The sequence below is a fragment of the Lucilia sericata genome, unplaced genomic scaffold, assembly GCF_015586225.1.
Source record: "Lucilia sericata isolate MDLA Ls3-8-SP2 unplaced genomic scaffold, ASM1558622v1 Contig000475F_arrow, whole genome shotgun sequence".
NCBI classification, from domain to species: Eukaryota; Metazoa; Arthropoda; class Insecta; order Diptera; family Calliphoridae; genus Lucilia; species Lucilia sericata.
Window position 1 is genome coordinate 211,952 of NW_023994490.1, and position 20,736 is coordinate 232,687.

A 20,736-nucleotide genomic window follows, 5' to 3' on the forward strand; every position below is an offset into this window, starting at 1 on the left:
AGTTCTAGTTCAGTTCTAGTTCAGTTCTAGTTCAGTTCTAGTTCAGTTCTAGTTCGGTTCTAGTTCGGTTCTAGTTCAGTTCTAGTTCAGTTCTAGTTCAGTTCTAGTTCAGTTCTAGTTCAGTTCTAGTTCAGTTCTAGTTCAGTTCTAGTTCAGTTCTAGTTCAGTTCTAGTTCAGTTCTAGTTCAGTACTAGTTCAGTTCTAGTTCACTTCTAGTTCAGTTCTAGTTCAGTTCTAGTTTAGTTCTAGTTTAGTTAAGTTAAGGAGTGACAAACACATACACATTCAAGTCTCTTTTATATAGATGAAGGATAAGATAAGAAGGACAATATTCATATTAGTTTATTTATCTGTATTAGGAACATTGCCAAAGTCTTCTACTAAGCCGCTAGTTACAAACTTTTATGTAATTAAAATAAGAAGTAATATTTCCAAAATATGTATCTCAAACTTAGCTATAAACATTTACAATTTCAAGTTATCCACTTAAACTTTAAAGTGAATTACAAGTAAGAAACTGTTCAACATCTTTCGTCTGACCAGCCCACATTTCTGTGTTGCATTTCTTTTAATTTATAAAAATTCCCCAAATGTGGGAGGACGAATTTGGAAAACAAAAACAGACAACAAAACTTAAAACTGCATGTGCAAAAATTTAATGACTTTGTTGAAATTTGTTGCAAATAAAGAAAACGAAATAGCTAGCAAATTGAATTGACATAAGCAAATACTTTGGAATTTAACATATGTACAGAGATAACTAAATAAGAATTGACAAGGACAATCTATGAGGAACACTCAAGTGTCTTTCCTTTTTTTCGATTTTTGAAAGATTTCCAAAATACAAAAGCTGAAAACAAAACCAACAGTCATTGAAGCAATCAGAGAAGGAAATGTTCGCTTTACTTGTTTGTTCATTGAAAGACTTTGTATGTAAGTGGGAGTGTGTATGTGTGTTTTCATATACGTTTCATGAGATACGGAAATTTCAAACCGATATATATCGATTTTTAAACATTTAAACAATCCAAATATTTCAAGTTTCAATATGTATGCAAACTACAACACACTCATACATACATATGACAATGTACACTGACAGGGATGATGTTTTTTTTAGTGCTCAAAAAGTTATAGATTTCTCTTAATATAATAAATCAGTTCAATAATTGAGAAATTGCCTAAATAAAATATTGACATTCTTTTCTGTACATCAACACTGTTCAAAAATCCTGTTGATTGAATAGAAAGAACACTATTTTGTAGTCCTAAAAATGTCTTAAGTGTCAACATTAGGTAGACATTAGGCATCTCACGTCTTGTTTCTAGTCATATAAATTAGTTTCATAAAACCTTATAAATTCACCTACTTATCCTGAACTATATTTGTTAGCTTAAACATGCTGTAGTTTAACGTTACAATACAAACAACAACAAAAACTTAAGAAACATAGACACAAAAGAAAAGTTTTCTTTTGTGTTAATGTTTCTACTAGTATTTTACTAAAAAGGACACCAAATACCACCTACAAATTGGTAACACTTGTACAAATATACACATTCACACAAATATGTACGTATGTGTGACGAGCAAACATTTGAGATAACAAATTGGAAATTATGTAAAAACAAACTACATATGAAATATAAACATTGTAGTAAAATTTTATTAAACTCTATTTCTGTTTCTAGTTCTGTTCTGGTTTAGTTCTAATTAGTTCTGGTTCAGTTCTAGTTCAGTTCTTGTTAAATTCTAGTTCAGTTCTAGTTCAGTTCTAGTTCAGTTTTAGTTCAGTTCTAGTCAGTTCTAGTTCAGTTCTAGTTCAGTTCTAGTTCAGTTCTAGTTCAGTTCTAGTTCAGTTCTAGTTCAGTTCTAGTTCAGTTCTAGTTCAGTTCTAGTTCAGTTCTAGTTCAGTTCTAGTTCAGTTTCTAGTTCAGTTCTAGTTCAGTTCTAGTTCAGTTCTAGTTCAGTTCTAGTTCAGTTCTAGTTCAGTTCTAGTTCAGTTCTAGTTCAGTTCTAGTTCAGTTCTAGTTCAGTTCTAGTTCAGTTCTAGTTCAGTTCTAGTTCAGTTCTAGTTCAATTCTAGTTCAGTTCTAGTTCAGTTCTAGTTCAGTTCTAGTTCAGTTCTAGTTCAGTTCTATTTCAGTTCTAGTTCAGTTCTAGTTCAGTTTCTAGTTCAGTTTTCTAGTTCAGTTCTAGTTCAGTTCTAGTTCAGTTCTAGTTCAGTTCAAGTTCAGTTCTAGTCAGTTCTAGTTCAGTTCTAGTTCTAGTTCAGTTCTAGTTCAGTTCTAGTTCAGTTCTAGTTCAGTTCAAGTTCAGTTTTTAGTTCAGTTTCAAGTTCAGTTCTAGTTCAGTTCTAGTTCAGTTCTAGTTCAGTTCTAGTTCAGTTCTAGTTCAGTTCTAGTTCAGTTCTAGTTCAGTTCTAGTTCAGTTCTAGTTCAGTTCTAGTTCAGTTCTAGTTCAGTTCTAGTTCAGTTCTAGTTCAGTTCTAGTTCAGTTCTAGTTCAGTTCTAGTTCAGTTCTAGTTCAGTTCTAGTTCAGTTCTAGTTCAGTTCTAGTTCAGTTCTAGTTCAGTTCTAGTTCAGTTCTAGTTCAGTTCTAGTTCAGTTCTAGTTCAGTTCTAGTTCAGTTCTAGTTCAGTTCTAGTTCAGTTCTAGTTCAGTTCTAGTTCAGTTCTAGTTCAGTTCTAGTTCAGTTCTAGTTCAGTTCTAGTTCAGTTCTAGTTCAGTTCTAGTTCAGTTCTAGTTCAGTTCTAGTTCAGTTCTAGTTCAGTTCTAGTTCAGTTCTAGTTCAGTTCTAGTTCAGTTCTAGTTCAGTTCTAGTTCAGTTCTAGTTCAGTTCTAGTTCAGTTCTAGTTCAGTTCTAGTTCAGTTCTAGTTCAGTTCTAGTTCAGTTCTAGTTCAGTTCTAGTTCAGTTCTAGTTCAGTTCTAGTTCAGTTCTAGTTCAGTTCTAGTTCAGTTCTAGTTCAGTTCTAGTTCAGTTCTAGTTCAGTTCTAGTTCAGTTCTAGTTCAGTTCTAGTTCAGTTCTAGTTCAGTTCTAGTTCAGTTCTAGTTCAGTTCTAGTTCAGTTCTAGTTCAGTTCTAGTTCAGTTCTAGTTCAGTTCTAGTTCAGTTCTAGTTCAGTTCTAGTTCAGTTCTAGTTCAGTTCTAGTTCAGTTCTAGTTCAGTCTAGTTCAGTTCTAGTTCAGTTCTAGTTCAGTTCTAGTTCAGTTCTAGTTCAGTTCTAGTTCAGTTCTAGTTCAGTTCTAGTTCAGTTCTAGTTCAGTTCTAGTTCAGTTCTAGTTCAGTTCTAGTTCTAGTTCAGTTAGTTCAGTTCTAGTTCAGTTCTAGTTCAGTTCTAGTTCAGTTCTAGTTCAGTTCTAGTCAGTTCTAGTTCAGTTCTAGTTCAGTTCTAGTTCAGTTCTAGTTCAGTTCTAGTTCAGTTCTAGTGTCCAGTTCTAGTCAGTTCTAGTTCAGTTCTAGTTCAGTTCTAGTTCAGTTCTAGTTCAGTTCTAGTTCAGTTCTAGTTCAGTTCTAGTTCTAGTTTCTAGTTCAGTTCTAGTTCAGTTCTAGTTCAGTTCTAGTTCAGTTCTAGTTCAGTTCTAGTTCAGTTCTAGTTCAGTTCTAGTTCAGTTCTAGTTCAGTTCTAGTTCAGTTCTAGTTCAGTTCTAGTTCAGTTCTAGTTCAGTTCTAGTTCAGTTCTAGTTCAGTTCTAGTTCAGTTCTAGTTCAGTTCTAGTTCAGTTCTAGTCAGTTCTAGTTCAGTTCTATGTCAGTTCCTAGTTCAGTTCTAGTTCAGTTCTAGTTCAGTTCTAGTTCAGTTCTTAGTTCAGTTCTAGTTCAGTTCTAGTTCAGTTCTAGTTCAGTTCTAGTTCAGTTCTAGTTCAGTTCTAGTTCAGTTCTAGTTCAGTTCTAGTTCAGTTCTAGTTCAGTTCTAGTTCAGTTCTAGTTCAGTTCTAGTTAAGTTCTTAGTAATTTCTAAAGTATTTGATTTGAATTATGTGTGAGTTGTTTGCTGGGTGTTTAAAATAAAATATTCTGCATACAATAAACGTACTTGGCATTGCATTTAAGGTTCAAGTGTTTGAGGTTTTTTTCCTTTTCGGTTCTGTTGTTCTTCGTTTCCTTTTTCGTCATCGTATTCTATTGTTTTATTTGTTTGCATTTAAAGGATACTTTTTTATTTGGAATTTAATTTTTGTTGTTATTTTTACTACATACTGTTGTTGTTTATTGTCAAGTAGTAAACTGTGTCTTTTATTTGTGTTCAATCAAGCCAAACAATAATGATAAACATGATCGTTCAGAAATGTTGTTGTTTTTTTTATAAATATTCTTCTCTGATTTGCATTCATCCATTATAATGTTGATAGTTAATGCAGAAATGTTGTATAGTAGACCTAGAGCTAAGAAATATAAGTATGTATGTATATTTAAATTACACGCCTACATACATACTTCTGAGCAGTTACTTAGTTATTGTGCATTAGACTGATCCAAATAAGATATAAAAATTAAATTAAAAAATATAGTTAAAAACTTAAATAAGATCGGAAAAACATGTTAGATGCCGTTTCTGTAACTATCCCTAAAGAACTCTCCCGTATTGATAAATGTTTAATAATGTTTAATGATGATTGACTGCAAGAATTTTGTATTAAAAATGTGCTTAATAAACCAAAAATACACGTTTAATATCTTTATGAACTTCTATATTCCTTTCCTAGAATATAAAGTAATTGTTTGGTTTAATGGAGGAATGTTGTTGAAACGAAATTCATTCCATGCAATCTTGCAGCACACTAATACATAAGTGTGTGTGTAATACTTATTTATGTATATGTCTTAACTTCCGTATCCTTTGCCATTGATTGCATGCATGTGCTTTTTAATAGTTATTCTTCGAAATGGAAAATGTGGGTTTTATGTATCGTTCTATGTGTTCGCTGATTTCTTACTTGTTACATAAAACCGAAACATTTTTAACTTGCCTCCAGTAATAGTTTTATATTTAAACATTTACATAAAATTTTAATTTTTTTGGAGAAAAAGTTTTAACAATTAATTTGCTTTACTTTAAAACATTACAATAATGATTTGAAATTTTTCGCAAGTTCAGTTCTATTTCAGTTCCAGTTCAGTTCTAGTTCAGTTCTAGATCTGTTCTTGTTCAATTCTAGTTCAGTTCTAGTTCAGTTCTAGTTCAGTTCTAGTTCAGTTCTAGTTCAGTTCTAGTTCAGTTCTAGTTCAGTTCTAGTTCAGTTCTAGTTCAGTTCTAGTTCAGTTCTAGTTCAGTTCTAGTTCAGTTCTGGTTCAGTTCTGGTTTAGTTCTAGTTCAGTTCTAGTTCAGTTCTAGTTCAGTTCTAGTTCAGTTCTAGTTCAGTTCTAGTTCAGTTCTAGTTCAGTTCTACTTCTAGTTCAGTTCTACTTCTAGTTCAGTTCTAGTTCAGTTCTAGTTCAGTTCTAGTTCAGTTCTAGTTCAGTTCTAGTTCAGTTCTAGTTCAGTTCTAGTTCTGTTCTAGTTCTGTTCTAGTTCAGTTCTAGTTCAGTTCTAGTTCAGTTTCTAGTTCAGTTCTAGTTCAGTTCTAGATCAGTTCTAGATCAGTTCTAGTTTCAGTTCTAGTTCAGTTCTAGTTCAGTTCTAGTTCAGTTCTAGTTCAGTTCTAGTTCAGTTCTAGTTCAGTTCTAGTTCAGTTCTAGTTCAGTTCTAGTTCAGTTCTAGTTCAGTTCTAGTTCAGTTCTAGTTCAGTTCTAGTTCAGTTCTAGTTCAGTTCTAGTTCAGTTCTAGTTCAGTTCTAGTTCAGTTCTAGTTCAGTTCTAGTTCAGTTCTAGTTCAGTTCTAGTTCAGTTCTAGTTCAGTTCTAGTTCAGTTCTGTTCAGTTCTAGTTCAGTTCTAGTTCAGTTCTAGCTCAGTTTAGTCAGTTCAGCTCAGTTCTAGTTCAGTTCCAGTTCAGTTCTAGTTCAGTTCTAGTTCAGTTCTAGCTCAGTTCTAGTTCAGTTCTAGTTCAGTTTATTTCAGTTCTAATTTAGTTCTAGTTCTAGTTTAGTTCTAGTTCAATTTTACTAAAGTCAGACTATATTTATTAATTAAATAAAAAATATTTAAATTAATGTTTATAAGTTAAAGTGTGCCCCCGTTAACCAATTAAAATATGAAACTTCTTTGAAATTATTATAAGTACTTAAAAATTGTTACAAAAAGGATTTTTCCAACCATTCATAATTTAATTTTTAAAATTATATTTCTGCTTCATTTGACCATCAAACTATTTTGTAGTGTAATAAACTAAATCCTCAAATTGCTTCCTAAGATCCTTGAAAATTAGTTTGTCACTTACCTTTTTTTTTTGTTCTTGCTTCATTTTCTGCACTGGTATCATGATGACAATAAATCTGCATCATTTGATAACAACTACAAAAACAACGACAACTAAAAAGACCAACTAAGTAAACAATATTCCGAAAATTTTTTGTAAAAAAAAGTACAGAAAAATATTAAAGTTAAGAGATTTTATTGCCAGTGCTCGTGCACAGCAGAATAGAAAAAATTAACACTCAAGTCTGTAACAATCTGTCAGCAAAACTGCGATAAAATATAAAAGTTTTGCCATTATCTCATTTACCCACTGCCCGCACACGCCACCAGGCCAACAGCATTTGCAAAGGAATATGAATTTTGAACAGAACGCTGAGCTGAAAAAAAATAAAAACTGAAATAAACAATGGTAGTGGAAGAATTATTGCACGAACACTGTGTTGAGTTAGCTGCTCAACTATTTACTAGGAATGGACAAAGTTGTATAAAAAATAAAGTTTTTTTATGTCGTAAAGGTAGTTAGTGCTCTATGCGACCACAGTGATGGTCGTAAAACCAATGGCAAAGCATGATGCCGAAATTAAAATGTTTTTAGTTCAAGTTCAGTTCTAGTTCAGTTCTAGTTCAGTTCTAGTTCAGTTCTAGTTCAGTTCTAGTTCAGTTCTAGTTCAGTTCTAGTTCAGTTCTAGTTCTAGTTCAGTTCTAGTTCAGTTCTAGTTCAGTTCTAGTTCAGTTCTAGTTCAGTTCTAGTTCAGTTCTAGTTCAGTTCTAGTTCAGTTCTAGTTCAGTTCTAGTTCAGTTCTAGTTCAGTTCTAGTTCAGTTCTAGTTCAGTTCTAGTTCAGTTCTAGTTCAGTTCTAGTTCAGTTCTAGTTCAGTTCTAGTTCAGTTCTAGTTCAGTTCTAGTTCAGTTTCTAGTTCAGTTCTAGTTCAGTTCTAGTTTAGTTCTAGTTCAGTTCTAGTTCAGTTCTAGTTCAGTTCTAGTTCAGTTCTAGTTCAGTTCTAGTTCAGTTCTAGTTCAGTTCTACTTCAGTTCTAGTTCAGTTCTAGTTCAGTTCTAGTTCAGTTCTAGTTCAGTTCTAGTTCAGTTCTAGTTCAGTTCTAGTTCAGTTCTAGTTCAGTTCTAGTTCAGTTCTAGTTCAGTTCTAGTTCAGTTCTAGTTCAGTTCTAGTTCAGTTCTAGTTCAGTAGTTCAGTCTAGTTCAGTTCTAGTTCAGTTCTAGTTCAGTTCTAGTTCAGTTCTAGTTCAGTTCTAGTTCAGTTCTAGTTCAGTTCTAGTTCAGTTCTAGTTCAGTTCTAGTTCAGTTCTGGTTCAGTTCTGGTTTAGTTCTAGTTCAGTTCTAGTTCAGTTCTAGTTCAGTTCTAGTTCAGTTCTAGTTCAGTTCTAGTTCAGTTCTAGTTCAGTTCTAGTTCAGTTCTAGTTCAGTTCTAGTTCAGTTCTAGTTCAGTTCTAGTTCAGTTCTAGTTCAGTTCTAGTTCAGTTCTAGTTTAGTTCTAGTTCAGTTCTAGTTCAGTTCTAGTTCAGTTCTAGTTCAGTTCTAGTTCAGTTCTAGTTCAGTTCTAGTTCAGTTCTACTTCAGTTCTAGTTCAGTTCTAGTTCAGTTCTAGTTCAGTTCTAGTTCAGTTCTAGTTCAGTTCTAGTTCAGTTCTAGTTCAGTTCTAGTTCAGTTCTAGTTCAGTTCTAGTTCAGTTCTAGTTCAGTTCTAGTTCAGTTCTAGTTCAGTTCTAGTTCAGTTCTAGTTCAGTTCTAGTTCAGTTCTAGTTCAGTTCTAGTTCAGTTCTAGTTCAGTTTAGTTCTAGTTTCAGTTTAGTTCTAGTTCAGTTCTAGTTCAGTTCTAGTTCAGTTCTAGTTCAGTTCTAGTTCAGTTCTAGTTCAGTTCTAGTTCAGTTCTAGTTCAGTTCTAGTTCAGTTCTAGTTCAGTTTAGTTCAGTTCTAGTTCAGTTCTAGTTCAGTTCTAGTTTAGTTCTATTTCAGTTCTAGTTCAGTTCTAGTTCAGTTCTAGTTCAGTTCTAGTTCAGTTCTAGTTCAGTTCAGTTCTAGTTCAGTTTCAGTTTCTAGTTCATTCTAGTTCAGTTCTAGTTCAGTTCTAGTTCAGTTCTAGTTCAGTTCTAGTTCAGTTCTAGTTCAGTTCTAGTTCAGTTTCTAGTTCAGTTCTAGTTCAGTTTCTAGTTCAGTTCTAGTTCAGTTCTAGTTCAGTTCTAGTTCAGTTCTAGTTCAGTTCTAGTTCAGTTCTAGTTCATTCTAGTTCAGTTCTAGTTCAGTTCTAGTTCAGTTCTAGTTCAGTTCTAGTTCAGTTCTAGTTCAGTTCTAGTTCAGTTCTAGTTCAGTTCTAGTTCAGTTCTAGTTCAGTTCTAGTTCAGTTCTAGTTCAGTTCTAGTTCAGTTCTAGTTCAGTTCTAGTTCAGTTCTAGTTCAGTTCTAGTTCAGTTCTAGTTCAGTTCTAGTTCAGTTCTAGTTCAGTTCTAGTTCAGTTTCTAGTTCAGTTCTAGTTCAGTTCTAGTTCAGTTCTAGTTCAGTTCTAGTTCAGTTCTAGTTCAGTTCTAGTTCAGTTCTAGTTCAGTTCTAGTTCAGTTCTATTTCAGTTCTAGTTCATTCTAGTTCAGTTCTAGTTCAGTTCTAGTTCAGTTCTAGTTCAGTTCTAGTTCAGTTCTAGTTCAGTTCTAGTTCAGTTCTAGTTCAGTTCTAGTTCAGTTCTAGTTCAGTTCTAGTTCAGTTCTAGTTCAGTTCTAGTTCATTCTAGTTCAGTTCTAGTTCAGTTCTAGTTCAGTTTAGTTCAGTTCTAGTTCAGTTCTAGTTCATTTCTAGTTCAGTTCTAGTTCTAGTTCAGTTCTAGTTCAGTTCTAGTTCAGTTCTAGTTCTAGTTCAGTTCTAGTTCAGTTCTAGTTCAGTTCTAGTTCAGTTCTAGTTCTAGTTCAGTTCAGTTCAGTTCTAGTTCAGTTCTAGTTCAGTTCTAGTTCTAGTCAGTTCTAGTTCAGTTCTAGTTCTAGTTCAGTTCTAGTTCAGTTCTAGTTCAGTTCTAGTTCAGTTCTAGTTCAGTTCTAGTTCAGTTCTAGTTCAGTTCTAGTTCAGTTCTAGTTCAGTTCTAGTTCAGTTTCAGTTCAGTTCTAGTTCAGTTCTAGTTCAGTCTAGTTCTAATTCAGTTCTAGTTCAGTTCTAGTTCAGTTCTAGTTCAGTTCTAGTTCAGTTCTAGTTCAGTTCTAGTTCAGTTCTAGTTCAGTTCTAGTTCAGTTCTAGTTCAGTTCTAGTTCAGTTCTAGTTCAGTTCTAGTTCAGTTCTAGTTCAGTTCTAGTTCAGTTCTAGTTCAGTTCTAGTTCAGTTCTAGTTCAGTTCTAGTTCAGTTCTAGTTCAGTTCTAGTTCAGTTCTAGTCAGTTTAGTTCAGTTCTAGTTCAGTTCTAGTTCAGTTCTAGTTCAGTTCTAGTTCAGTTCTAGTTCAGTTCTAGTTCAGTTCTAGTTCAGTTCTAGTTCAGTTCTAGTTCAGTTCTAGTTCAGTTCTAGTTCAGTTCTAGTTCAGTTCTAGTTCAGTTCTAGTTCAGTTCTGTTCAGTTCTGTCAGTTCTGTCAGTTAGTTCAGTTCTAGTTCAGTCTAGTTCAGTTCTGTTCAGTTCTAGTTCAGTTCTAGTTCTAATTCAGTTCTAGTTCTAATTCAGTTCTAGTTCAGTTCTAGTTCAGTTCTAGTTCAGTTCTAGTTAGTTCTAGTTCAGTTCTAGTTCAGTTCTAGTTCATTCTAGTTCAGTTCTAGTTCAGTTCTAGTTCTAGTTCAGTTCTAGTTCAGTTCTAGTTCAGTTCTAGTTCAGTTTTAGTTCAGTTCTAGTTCAGTTCTAGTTCAGTTCTAGTTCAGTTCTAGTTCAGTTCTAGTTCAGTTCTAGTTCAGTTCTAGTTCAGTTCATAGTTCAGTTCTAGTTCAGTTCTAGTTTCAGTTCTAGTTCAGTTCTAGTTCAGTCTAGTTCAGTTCTAGTTTAGTTCTAGTTCAGTTCTAGTTCTTTTCAAAGTATTTATTTTTAATTCCTTTTTTAATTTTCTCTTTTTATAGATCTTTACAACTAACCGAACGTTCTCCCAATCGTGGCCATAAAATGGTGGTTTGTGTGGGTCAAAATCATGCCAACCCCAACCAGCCGCCACTCTACCAACAATCAAATATGAGAAACAATCTAAGCAACATGCAGACAACAAATTTTCCGCCCACTATACGAACTACAGGCAAATCACAATCGATATTGATCAATAGCAATGGAGGTGTAGCAGGTGCTAGCAGTGCTGCAAGACATCGTCAAAGTGAGATAGATAAAAGCCGTTCCTTTGATTTTGACTATTGCAATTACAATGCTCCCGGCAATAATATCAAGAGTCAACATAGTAATAACTCCTTGATAGGTAGTCAAAATTTGTTGAATCGTGAGGCTGCTTTAAGACTGGAATTCGATAAGAGCCGTTCATTTGATGAGGACTATCGAGAAGCGGTGGTTACAAATAATAATTTAAATGCCAATGCTATGAGATATTTGCAGGCCAATGAGAATAGTGATAGAAATCATGTGGCGCGCATAAGACGCAACTCACCGGTGGAGGGAAATGGACGAAATACACGAAGTCCCCAGTCATCGGGTTCGTCTTGTAATAACTTAAGTGTGCCACGTTCCACCACCAGTCCACAAAATTATGGCACACGTTTGTGTGATCATGAAATGACTTATGATTTAATGCGCAAATCTTTAGATCGTTCACCTATAATGGATTTTCGACGAGGCGATAGTGTGAGTGGCGGGGATTATGATATACCCATGTCTATGTTAAGAAATCGTGAAACCATCAATTCGGGCGGTAATTCTGAATTGAATTTTATGAACAGTGATAATAGGCAATATGAACATATGAGTTCGAATTCTTTGAAACAACAAAGATCACTAAGAAGAACTCACAGTCCCAATGAGTCACATTATTCACTGGAACGAGCACACACTGCTGGCTCCAGAGATGATATAACACCAAACGAACCAAATGACTATCGCAATGAGTATAATGAGTTATACCGTCGCACCAGAAGTAACAATCGTGGAAGGTATTGAATTTGAATGATAAACAGAAATGTAAACCAAGCTTGTTGCATGTTTAAGTAATAATAATGATTGAACTAAAAACTGCTTTTTTTTTTGGTTATGGATGACATTAAAACACTGCTTGTCCAGAAAGTGAAACCTAGACAGAAGAGAGTGTGAGAAATATTTAACAATTTAACCAAACTAATATAGAATTAGTCACTCTCTTACTCGATCGCTCAAACTTGAACTTAAAAACCAAAATTTTTTAACCACTCCTTAAAATTTTTTACACCATGGAATGTTTAAATTAAAGAAAATAACTAAAATTATAAAAATATTAACTTTAAAATGTAGTGATTTCCACTTTCATAACACTAATACTTAATATAAAATATAATTAATTAAAATAAGTTTAATAATATTTAGCATTAAAACTAAAACTAAAGAGTTCAACTACTAAACTCTTGGACTAAAGACAAAAAAGAAAAATTGAAAAAAATTTCAAAATGATTTTGAAAAAAAGAGAAGACTGCTTGGCAAAAAAAAAATATTTAAAATAAAATTTCAACACACCTGAACTTTTAAGGATCAACTAAATAGTAGTATGTATAACTAACAAAACTAAATATTAATAAAAAAATAATAATTAACAATAATAAATTAAGTTTAAAATTAACAATAACAACAACAGTAGTGTTAAATATTAATAAAAAAAACCCAAGAAAATTAAGTGTAATGAAAGAAAAAACCCCAAAAAGAAATTATCATTAAAAAAACTCACCACTCACCAAAAAAAAGAAATTCACCATACCTTAACAACCTAAGAGAATAAGCTCAACACTTTTTGTTTAAAATTATTATTTAAAATTTTTATTTTGTTTTATTTTTATAATATTTTGTTTTTATAGTGATTTATTTAAATCAAAAACAACAAATTTTCCTCTAAATAACACAACATCAACAACAACAAACGCAAAACAGCAACAACAATTGCTAAAAGATTGCTCTAAACAAACCTGCTCCTATTGGCCACAATGTGGAGCCTGTCAAAATCTACAACAACAACAACCCAACTATGAATATTTGAAATCTTTACCACTCAAACGACAAACTGCTCAAAATTTCCAACATATTGAAGAGGAAATGAAAACAAAAGGACTGACTTCCTCCTCCACCACCGGCAGCAGCAGCAACAGCAACAGCAGCTGCACAAACGATGATATCAATAATGGAAAATCTTTAACGCAACTCAATGCCAATATATCCACAGTTAAAATAAATATTAATACAAATTCCACAACTCAACAAAACCAAACGGAAGATTGTCCAACAACAACACTGACACGCCTACCTAAATCTACCACTCAATGGACATTATTATGTAAAAATGCCTTGGCCTCCAATACAGCAACTAACACTTCAATTGTAGAACCGAATATCAATACTGCTGCAGCATTTACCAATACCGTTGTCAATGTCAAATCATCTCCGTTGATGACAACAAAATTAACGGAAACAGGCAAGACAGTGACGGCCACAACAACAACAACAACAAACGCAACACAAATACCATTATCAACATCCACAACATCATTGGCTTTGTCGTTAACGTCATCAACATCTAACAACAATAAAATGACAACATTTCATCAACAGCCTCGAGTTATACCCTTAGCTGCCACTTCTTTAGTATTTTTGGGTGATTTTGAAATGCCCATTACCCGTGATCGTACTGATTGTAATGACATTTATGAGACAACACCAACAAAACCAATAACAACAACATCATTATCAACGGCAGTGGCAACAACATCCTATAATATTGATAATAATTTCGCTATTTATGAGGCAAAAATACAAGACAATCTCAAGAGGTGAGTAATAAATTTAGTTTCGATAACATTTTAACATTTATTAAATGGTAATGAAATTGTGTAATGTATGTATATCAGTAGGGTTCCTAATTTTTTTCAGACGTTTTTCTCTACTTCAGTGAAAAGTAATTCATATTGCGAAATAATTTGTTTTTTTTTATTACATTAAACGTTTTTGAGAAAATACTTCTCTTTCTCGGAATTTTATGATTAGAACAGTGTTATCTCTAGTCTCTATAGTATTGTCTCTAGTCTAATCTGTAGTCTAGTCTATAGTCTAGTCTATAGTCTAGTCTATAGTTTAGTCTATAGTCTAGTCTATAGTCTAGTCTATAGTCTAGTCTATAGTCTAGTCTATAGTCTAGTCTATAGTCTAGTCTATAGTCTAGTCTATAGTCTAGTCTATAGTCTAGTCTATAGTCTAGTCTATAGTCTAGTCTATAGTCTAGTCTATAGTCTAGTCTATAGTCTAGTCTATAGTCTAGTCTATAGTCTAGTCTATAGTCTAGTCTATAGTCTAGTCTATAGTCTAGTCTATAGTCTAGTCTATAGTCTAGTCTATAGTCTAGTCTATAGTCTAGTCTATAGTCTAGTCTATAGTCTAGTCTATAGTCTAGTCTATAGTCTAGTCTATAGTCTAGTCTATAGTCTAGTCTATAGTCTAGTCTATAGTCTAGTCTATAGTCTAGTCTATAGTCTAGTCTATAGTCTAGTCTATAGTCTAGTCTATAGTCTAGTCTATAGTCTAGTCTATAGTCTAGTCTATAGTCTAGTCTATAGTCTAGTCTATAGTCTAGTCTATAGTCTAGTCTATAGTCTAGTCTATAGTCTAGTCTATAGTCTAGTCTATAGTCTAGTCTATAGTCTAGTCTATAGTCTAGTCTACAGTCTAGTCTATAGTCTAGTCTATAGTCTAGTCTATAGTCTAGTCTATAGTCTAGTCTATAGTCTAGTCTATAGTCTAGTCTATAGTCTAGTCTATAGTCTAGTCTATAGTCTAGTCTATAGTCTAGTCTATAGTCTAGTCTATAGTCTAGTCTATAGTCTAGTCTAGTCTATAGTCTAGTCTATAGTCTAGTCTATAGTCTAGTCTATAGTCTAGTCTATAGTCTAGTCTATAGTCTAGTCTATAGTCTAGTCTATAGTCTAGTCTATAGTCTAGTCTATAGTCTAGTCTATAGTCTAGTCTATAGTCTAGTCTATAGTCTAGTCTATAGTCTAGTCTATAGTCTAGTCTATAGTCTAGTCTATAGTCTAGTCTATAGTCTAGTCTATAGTCTAGTCTATAGTCTAGTCTATAGTCTAGTCTATAGTCTAGTCTATAGTCTAGTCTATAGTCTAGTCTATAGTCTAGTCTATCTAGTCTATAGTCTAGTCTATAGTCTAGTCTATAGTATAGTCTATAGTCTAGTCTATAGTCTAGTCTATAGTCTAGTCTATAGTCTAGTCTATAGTCTAGTCTATAGTATAGTCTATAGTCTAGTCTATAGTCTAGTCTATAGTCTAGTCTATAGTCTAGTCTATAGTCTAATCTATAGTCTAGTCTATAGTCTAGTCTATAGTCTAGTCTATAGTCTAGTCTATAGTCTAGTCTATAGTCTAGTCTATAGTCTAGTCTATAGTCTAGTCTATAGTCTAGTCTATAGTCTAGTCTATAGTCTAGTCTATAGTCTAGTCTATAGTCTAGTCTATAGTCTAGTCTATAGTCTAGTCTATAGTCTAGTCTATAGTCTAGTCTATAGTCTAGTCTATAGTCTAGTCTATAGTCTAGTCTATAGTCTAGTCTATAGTCTAGTCTATAGTCTAGTCTATAGTCTAGTCTATAGTCTAGTCTATAGTCTAGTCTATAGTCTAGTCTATAGTCTGGTCTAGTCTACAGTCTAGTCTATAGTATAGTCTAGTCTATAGTATAGTCTAGTCTATAGTATAGTCTAGTCTAGTCTATAGTATAGTCTAGTCTATAGTATAGTCTAGTCTATAGTATAGTCTAGTCTATAGTCTAGTCTATAGTATAGTCTAGTCTATAGTATAGTCTAGTCTATAGTATAGTCTAGTCTATAGTATAGTCTAGTCTATAGTCTAGTCTATAGTATAGTCTAGTCTATAGTCTAGTCTATAGTCTAGTCTATAGTCTAGTCTATAGTCTAGTCTATAGTCTAGTCTATAGTCTAGTCTATAGTCTAGTCTATAGTCTAGTCTATAGTCTAGTCTATAGTCTAGTCTATAGTCTAGTCTAGTCTAGTCTATAGTCTAGTCTATAGTCTAGTCTATAGTCTAGTCTATAGTCTAGTCTATAGTCTAGTCTATAGTCTAGTCTATAGTCTAGTCTATAGTCTAGTCTATAGTCTAGTCTATAGTCTAGTCTAGTCTATAGTCTAGTCTATAGTCTAGTCTATAGTCTAGTCTATAGTCTAGTCTATAGTCTAGTCTATAGTCTAGTCTATAGTCTAGTCTATAGTCTAGTCTATAGTCTAGTCTATAGTCTAGTCTATAGTCTAGTCTATAGTCTAGTCTATAGTCTAGTCTATAGTTAGTCTATAGTCTAGTCTATAGTCTGGTCTATACTCGAGTTTTTAGTCTAGTCTATATTCTAGTCTATACCCTAGTCTATAGTCTAGTATATATTCTTGTTTATAGTCTAGTCTATAGTCTAGTATATAGTCTAACAAAAATTACTACGAAAGTCGAAATTTAATCATAATTCTCTCATAATGGAGAGTTTGAGTCGGATATAGAGATAGAATCATCTAAATGTTAGATTTGCTTCTTTATTATAAATTGTTGCTAATAAATCTCTTATTAATATTGTGATAAAACTCGATTTCGTAATAATATTAAACATATCGTAAGACAAATTTTTATATTCTGAGAATTTCCTTAATTTAAATTTCAAACAGATTTCTCACTCTTTGGTAAATTTTGAATGATTTATGTCCTAATCATTCGAAAAGCACTTAGGATTATTAAAATATTAAACACATATTAAAATAATTGAATAAATTTATATACTTATACACATGCAGCTGTTTAAATACCCGTTTGGAAAATACTGAATAAATAAAAACTCTAATCGTTCCGAAACAAAATTTATTAATATAAATTGAATTTATAAAGAAATATTTTTGAATAAAAACCTCAAAGGGTTAGTTATACCTTGAATATCATTCAAAAAGGTCTAAGTTTCTTAGAAAATATTTAAAATTTATGTTGTTTTTAAAACTTAATGCAATCATTTTAATACTTTGGAACCTTAAATTTCAAATAGTTAACGTAAAAGATATGAAATCATTAATCATGGCAAAATGCCTTTTGTGTTTCCTTTTGGGTTGGAACATTTTGTTTTCCTTTGATTCCCTTTAACTTGCAAATTACGCAAATTTGTTCATGCGGAAATATGAATAAACAAACGAATGTGTATGTTTTAGTACAATATATATAAATAAATAAATTAAAATAACAAATATGTGTGTAACCAGAATTTGTATCCTGTTACTTTGTAAATATAACTTTTTTTGGCATTGAATTTTTTTATTAAAATTTCGCGGTGAAAGTGATAAAGAGAAAATTTATCAAAAATTCTCTATAAAAAATAAATTATCAAGGATTTTCAAATATTCTTATTTCAAAACGAAATTAAGTTCTTTAAAATAAAACACACTTTAATTTCTTAAATACACAAACAACACAAATATGCTCTAATTAGTATAAAAACCATTTAAATATTTATTGTTGATTTTTCCGCATTATTTCTCTACCTCTCCCTCCCCCTAGAATATGTGCCACTACAACCACAAATGAAAAACAAACAAGAAAATATCAAACAAATAAATTTAAAGAGAAAAATAACAACAACAAGCTGATGATGAGAAAAATTAAAGAAATTGAAGCAGATGATTGCAATGGCAGTACAAGCAGTAGCAGCAGCAGTTGCAACGAAAGTAGCATTACAAGTAGTTGTGGCAGTAGTAATGATAACAATTGTTCTAATACAACTACAACACCAACCACAACAGTTAATCAGTCTGTGGTCTCGACTAGAAAACGTAAGAATGTGAGAATGAAAGCGGCTAAACTACAGCGTTATAGCCGACGTCCTAGAATGTCCTTGCCAAATATTTGGTTAAATGTAGCAGTTGAGCAAGAGAAGCGGAATGAAGATGTCCCAAAAAGTAAACAACAAAGGTAAGTGGATTAATTGTATTCTTATTCTTTATGGAAATGATGAACAAATTTTTATAAATTTAGTAAACTAAGGGAAAAGGGAAATTGTAGGAGAATATTCTATAAAAAGGGACATTTTTTTCTATGAAAAATAGCGAAATTTTTGTACGAACAAAGGGACATTTTCGAAAATTTTCTATGAAAAAAAAATAATTTTTTTATGAAAAAAGAGTAATTTTCCTTTAAAAAAAGGAAATTTTTTATGAAAAAAAGCTAATTTTCTGAAAATTTTCTAAGAAAAAAATTTTTTTTTTTTAATTTTCTATAAAACGTGAAAATTTCGAAAAGAGAAAATACCGAAAATTCGAAAAGAGAAAATAAAAGAGAAAATTTTTAAAGATTTCTTTATGAAAAGAAAATTTGGAAAAAAAATCTTTAAAAAAAATAGTATTTTGAAAGATGTCTTTAAAAGAAGAGAATTTCGAAAGATTTCTATAAAAAGAGAGAATTTCGAAAGATTCTAGAAAAAGAGAGAATTTCGAATGATTCCCATAAAAAGAGAGAATTTAGTAAGTTTTGTATAAAAAGAAAGAATTTTGAAAGATTTCTATAAAAAGAAAGAATTTTGAAAGATTTCTGTATAAAGAGAGAATTTTGAAAGATTTCTATAAAAAGAGAGAATTTTTAAAGATTTCTATAAAAAGAGAGAATTTCGAAAGATTTCTATTAAAAGAAAGAATTTCGAAAGAATTCTATAAAAAGAGAGAATTTCGAAAGATTTCTATAAAAAGTGAGAATTTCGAAAGATTTCTATAAAAAGAGAAAATTTCGAAAGATTTCTATAAAAAGATAAAATTTCGAAAGATTTCTATAAAAAGAGAAAATTTCGAAAGATTTCTATAAAAAGAGAAAATTTCGAAAATTTTCTATTAAAAGAGAAAATTTCGAAAATTTTCTATACAAAAGAGAAAATTTCGAAAATTTTCTATACAAAAGAGAAAATTTCGATAGTTTTCTATACAAAAGAGAAAATTTCGAAAATTTTATATAAAAAGGAAAAAATTCCGAAAATTTTCTATACAAAAGAGAAAATTTCGAAAATTGTCTATACAGAAGAGAAAATTTCGAAAATTTTCAATGCAAAAGAGAAAATTTCGAAAATTTTCAATAAAAAAAGAAATTTTTCGAAATTTTTCTATAAAAAAAAGAGAAAATTTCGAAATTTTTCTATAAAAAAAAGAGAAAATTTCGAAATTTTTCTATAAAAAAAAGAGAAAATTTCGAAATTTTTCTATAAAAAAAGAGAAAATTTCGAAATTTTTCTATAAAAAAAAAAGAAAATTTCGAAATTTTTCTATAAAAAAAAGAGAAAATTTCGAAATTTTTCTATAAAAAAAAAGAGAAAATTTCGAAATTTTTCTATAAAAAAAAAGAGAAAATTTCGAAAATTTTCTATAAAAAAAAAGAGAAAATTTCGAAAATTTTCTATAAAAAAAAGAGAAAATTTCGAAAATTTTCTATAAAAAAAGAGAAAATTTCGAAAATTTTCTATAAAAAAAAGAGAAAATTTCGAAAATTTTCTATAAAAAAAAGAGAAAATTTCGAAAATTTTCTATAAAAAAAAAAGAGAAAATTTCGAAAATTTTCTATAAAAAAAAAAGAGAAAATTTCGAAAATTTTCTATAAAAAAAAGAGAAAATTTCGAAAATTTTCTATAAAAAAAAGAGAAAATTTCGAAAATTTTCTATAAAAAAAAAGAGAAAATTTCGAAAATTTTCTATAAAAAAAAAAGAGAAAATTTCGAAAATTTTCTATAAAAAAAAAGAGAAAATTTCGAAAATTTTCTATAAAAAAAAAGAGAAAATTTCGAAAAATTTTCTATAAAAGAAGAGAAAATTTTCTATAAAAAAGGAGAAAATTTCGAAAATTTTCTATAAAAAAGAGAAAAATTTGGAAAATTTTCTATAAAAAGAGATAATTTCGAAAATTTTCTATAAAAAGCGAATATTTTGAAAATTTTCTATAAAAGAAAGAGAAAGAGTATATTTCATATGATTTAAAAGAGAGAAAATTTGTATAGATTTCTATAAAAAGAGAGAAGATTTGTGGAAAAATGTCTATAAGAAGAGAAAATTTTAAAAATTAAAAATTGTATTCGAAAAGTATCGCCATGTTATCTTTTATCTAAAAATAGAACACACATTCTTCTCTGTAATCATTATTATTTTCCCCCAAAAAAAGGTATTTAACAATAATATTATTATTTAAAAACCGTTTGAGCTTATAATACTCATTTATGTCCTTTAACTAACAAAAAACCCTTTCAACAAATTTTTGAAATAAATAAAAAGAGAATCCTCTTACAAGTATTTAATTTCGATAGCAAAATGTTTTTTTTTATTGTTGTCCTGCAAACAAAATAATCTTTATGGAATTTTTTTTTTCCAAAAAAAGGTGTAAGCTAAGAAAAACTTTTTAAATGAATGTAAAATTTTATTTTGTAAAATAATATTAAATATTTATTAATAAAGAAAAGTACTGTCACAATATTATTAAAGCTTAAAAATAAAGTTTGTAAAAAGGATACAACCTACTAATATAAACCTCATATAGTAATAGTGTACAAAATGTTAAGCTATAAAAATATAAATATACAGAGAATAGGGCGTTTTTTATATTTTTAAAACATGCTCTTTTCTTGCTACCTGCATATTTAATAAAATTATAATATCTATTATTTAATAATAAAAAAATTGTGTATGAAAATAATTATAATTATTGTGTTCAGTGACATTTTTCCACATTTATCTATTATTACACGCGCTGCCATAAGCGGAAGTTTTAATTTTGTACACGAACATGTTTTGTTGTGTTTGGAAAAAATAATGTATTTCCTCCAAATGCGGTGTAAAAATTTCAATGTTCACTTTTTAAAAGACACGTGTGTTAAATATATATGTTAGTGATATTTTTACATACGTTCATTTACAAATAATTTAATTAATTATAACAAAAAGAACTTTTCAAAAACTTCTCTTTTAATTTTCTGATTTGTATTTATAAAAAATACTCGAAATTCTCCCAATTTATACAAAATTCTTGAAAATGTATGCTTTTATAAAAAATTTCTGAAATTTTCACGTTTAATAGAAAAAATTTGCAAAATATTTCTCTTTTGATAGAAAACTTTCAAAAATTTATATTTTTGCAAAAAATTTCCCAAAAATGTCTTTTTATTAAAAATTTCCAAAAAAAAAATGCTTTTTTATAGAAATCTTTCGAAAATGTTTTCTTTTTATGCAAAAAAATCCGAAAATTTATCGTTTTTTTATGGAACTAGACTGAACTAGAACTGAACTAGAACTGAC

General features: G+C 30.6%; 2 protein-coding genes across 2 annotated transcripts in view; both read left to right on the top strand.

Annotated features, from left to right (window-relative positions):
* LOC119605321 overlaps window positions 1-10,484 on the top strand; it is a 219,630-nt gene extending 209,146 nt beyond the window's left edge. The window contains 1 exon segment of the mRNA XM_037958348.1: window positions 10,325-10,484. Coding sequence (XP_037814276.1) covers window positions 10,325-10,338 — 14 coding nt within the window. The 3' untranslated portion in view covers window positions 10,339-10,484.
* LOC119605323 (mucin-5AC-like) lies at window positions 10,368-17,665 on the top strand. The gene is made up of 3 exons (XM_037958351.1): window positions 10,368-11,337; window positions 12,202-13,207; window positions 16,979-17,665. The coding sequence occupies exons 1-3, from the start codon at window positions 10,368-10,370 to the stop codon at window positions 17,391-17,393; spliced, it is 2,391 nt and encodes a 796-aa protein (XP_037814279.1). The 3' UTR covers window positions 17,394-17,665.
* The last annotated feature ends 3,071 nt before the right edge of the window (window positions 17,666-20,736 follow it).

Coding starts and splice junctions, on each gene's coding strand:
- LOC119605323 (XM_037958351.1), top strand. CDS start 10,368: ATGGTGGTTTGTGTGGGTCAAAATCATGCCAACCCCAACCAGCCGCCA. Junction 11,338..12,201: donor GTTATACCGTCGCACCAGAA/GTAACAATCGTG, acceptor ATTATTTAAAAT/TTTTATTTTGTTTTATTTTT. Junction 13,208..16,978: donor ATACAAGACAATCTCAAGAG/GTGAGTAATAAA, acceptor CCCTCCCCCTAG/AATATGTGCCACTACAACCA.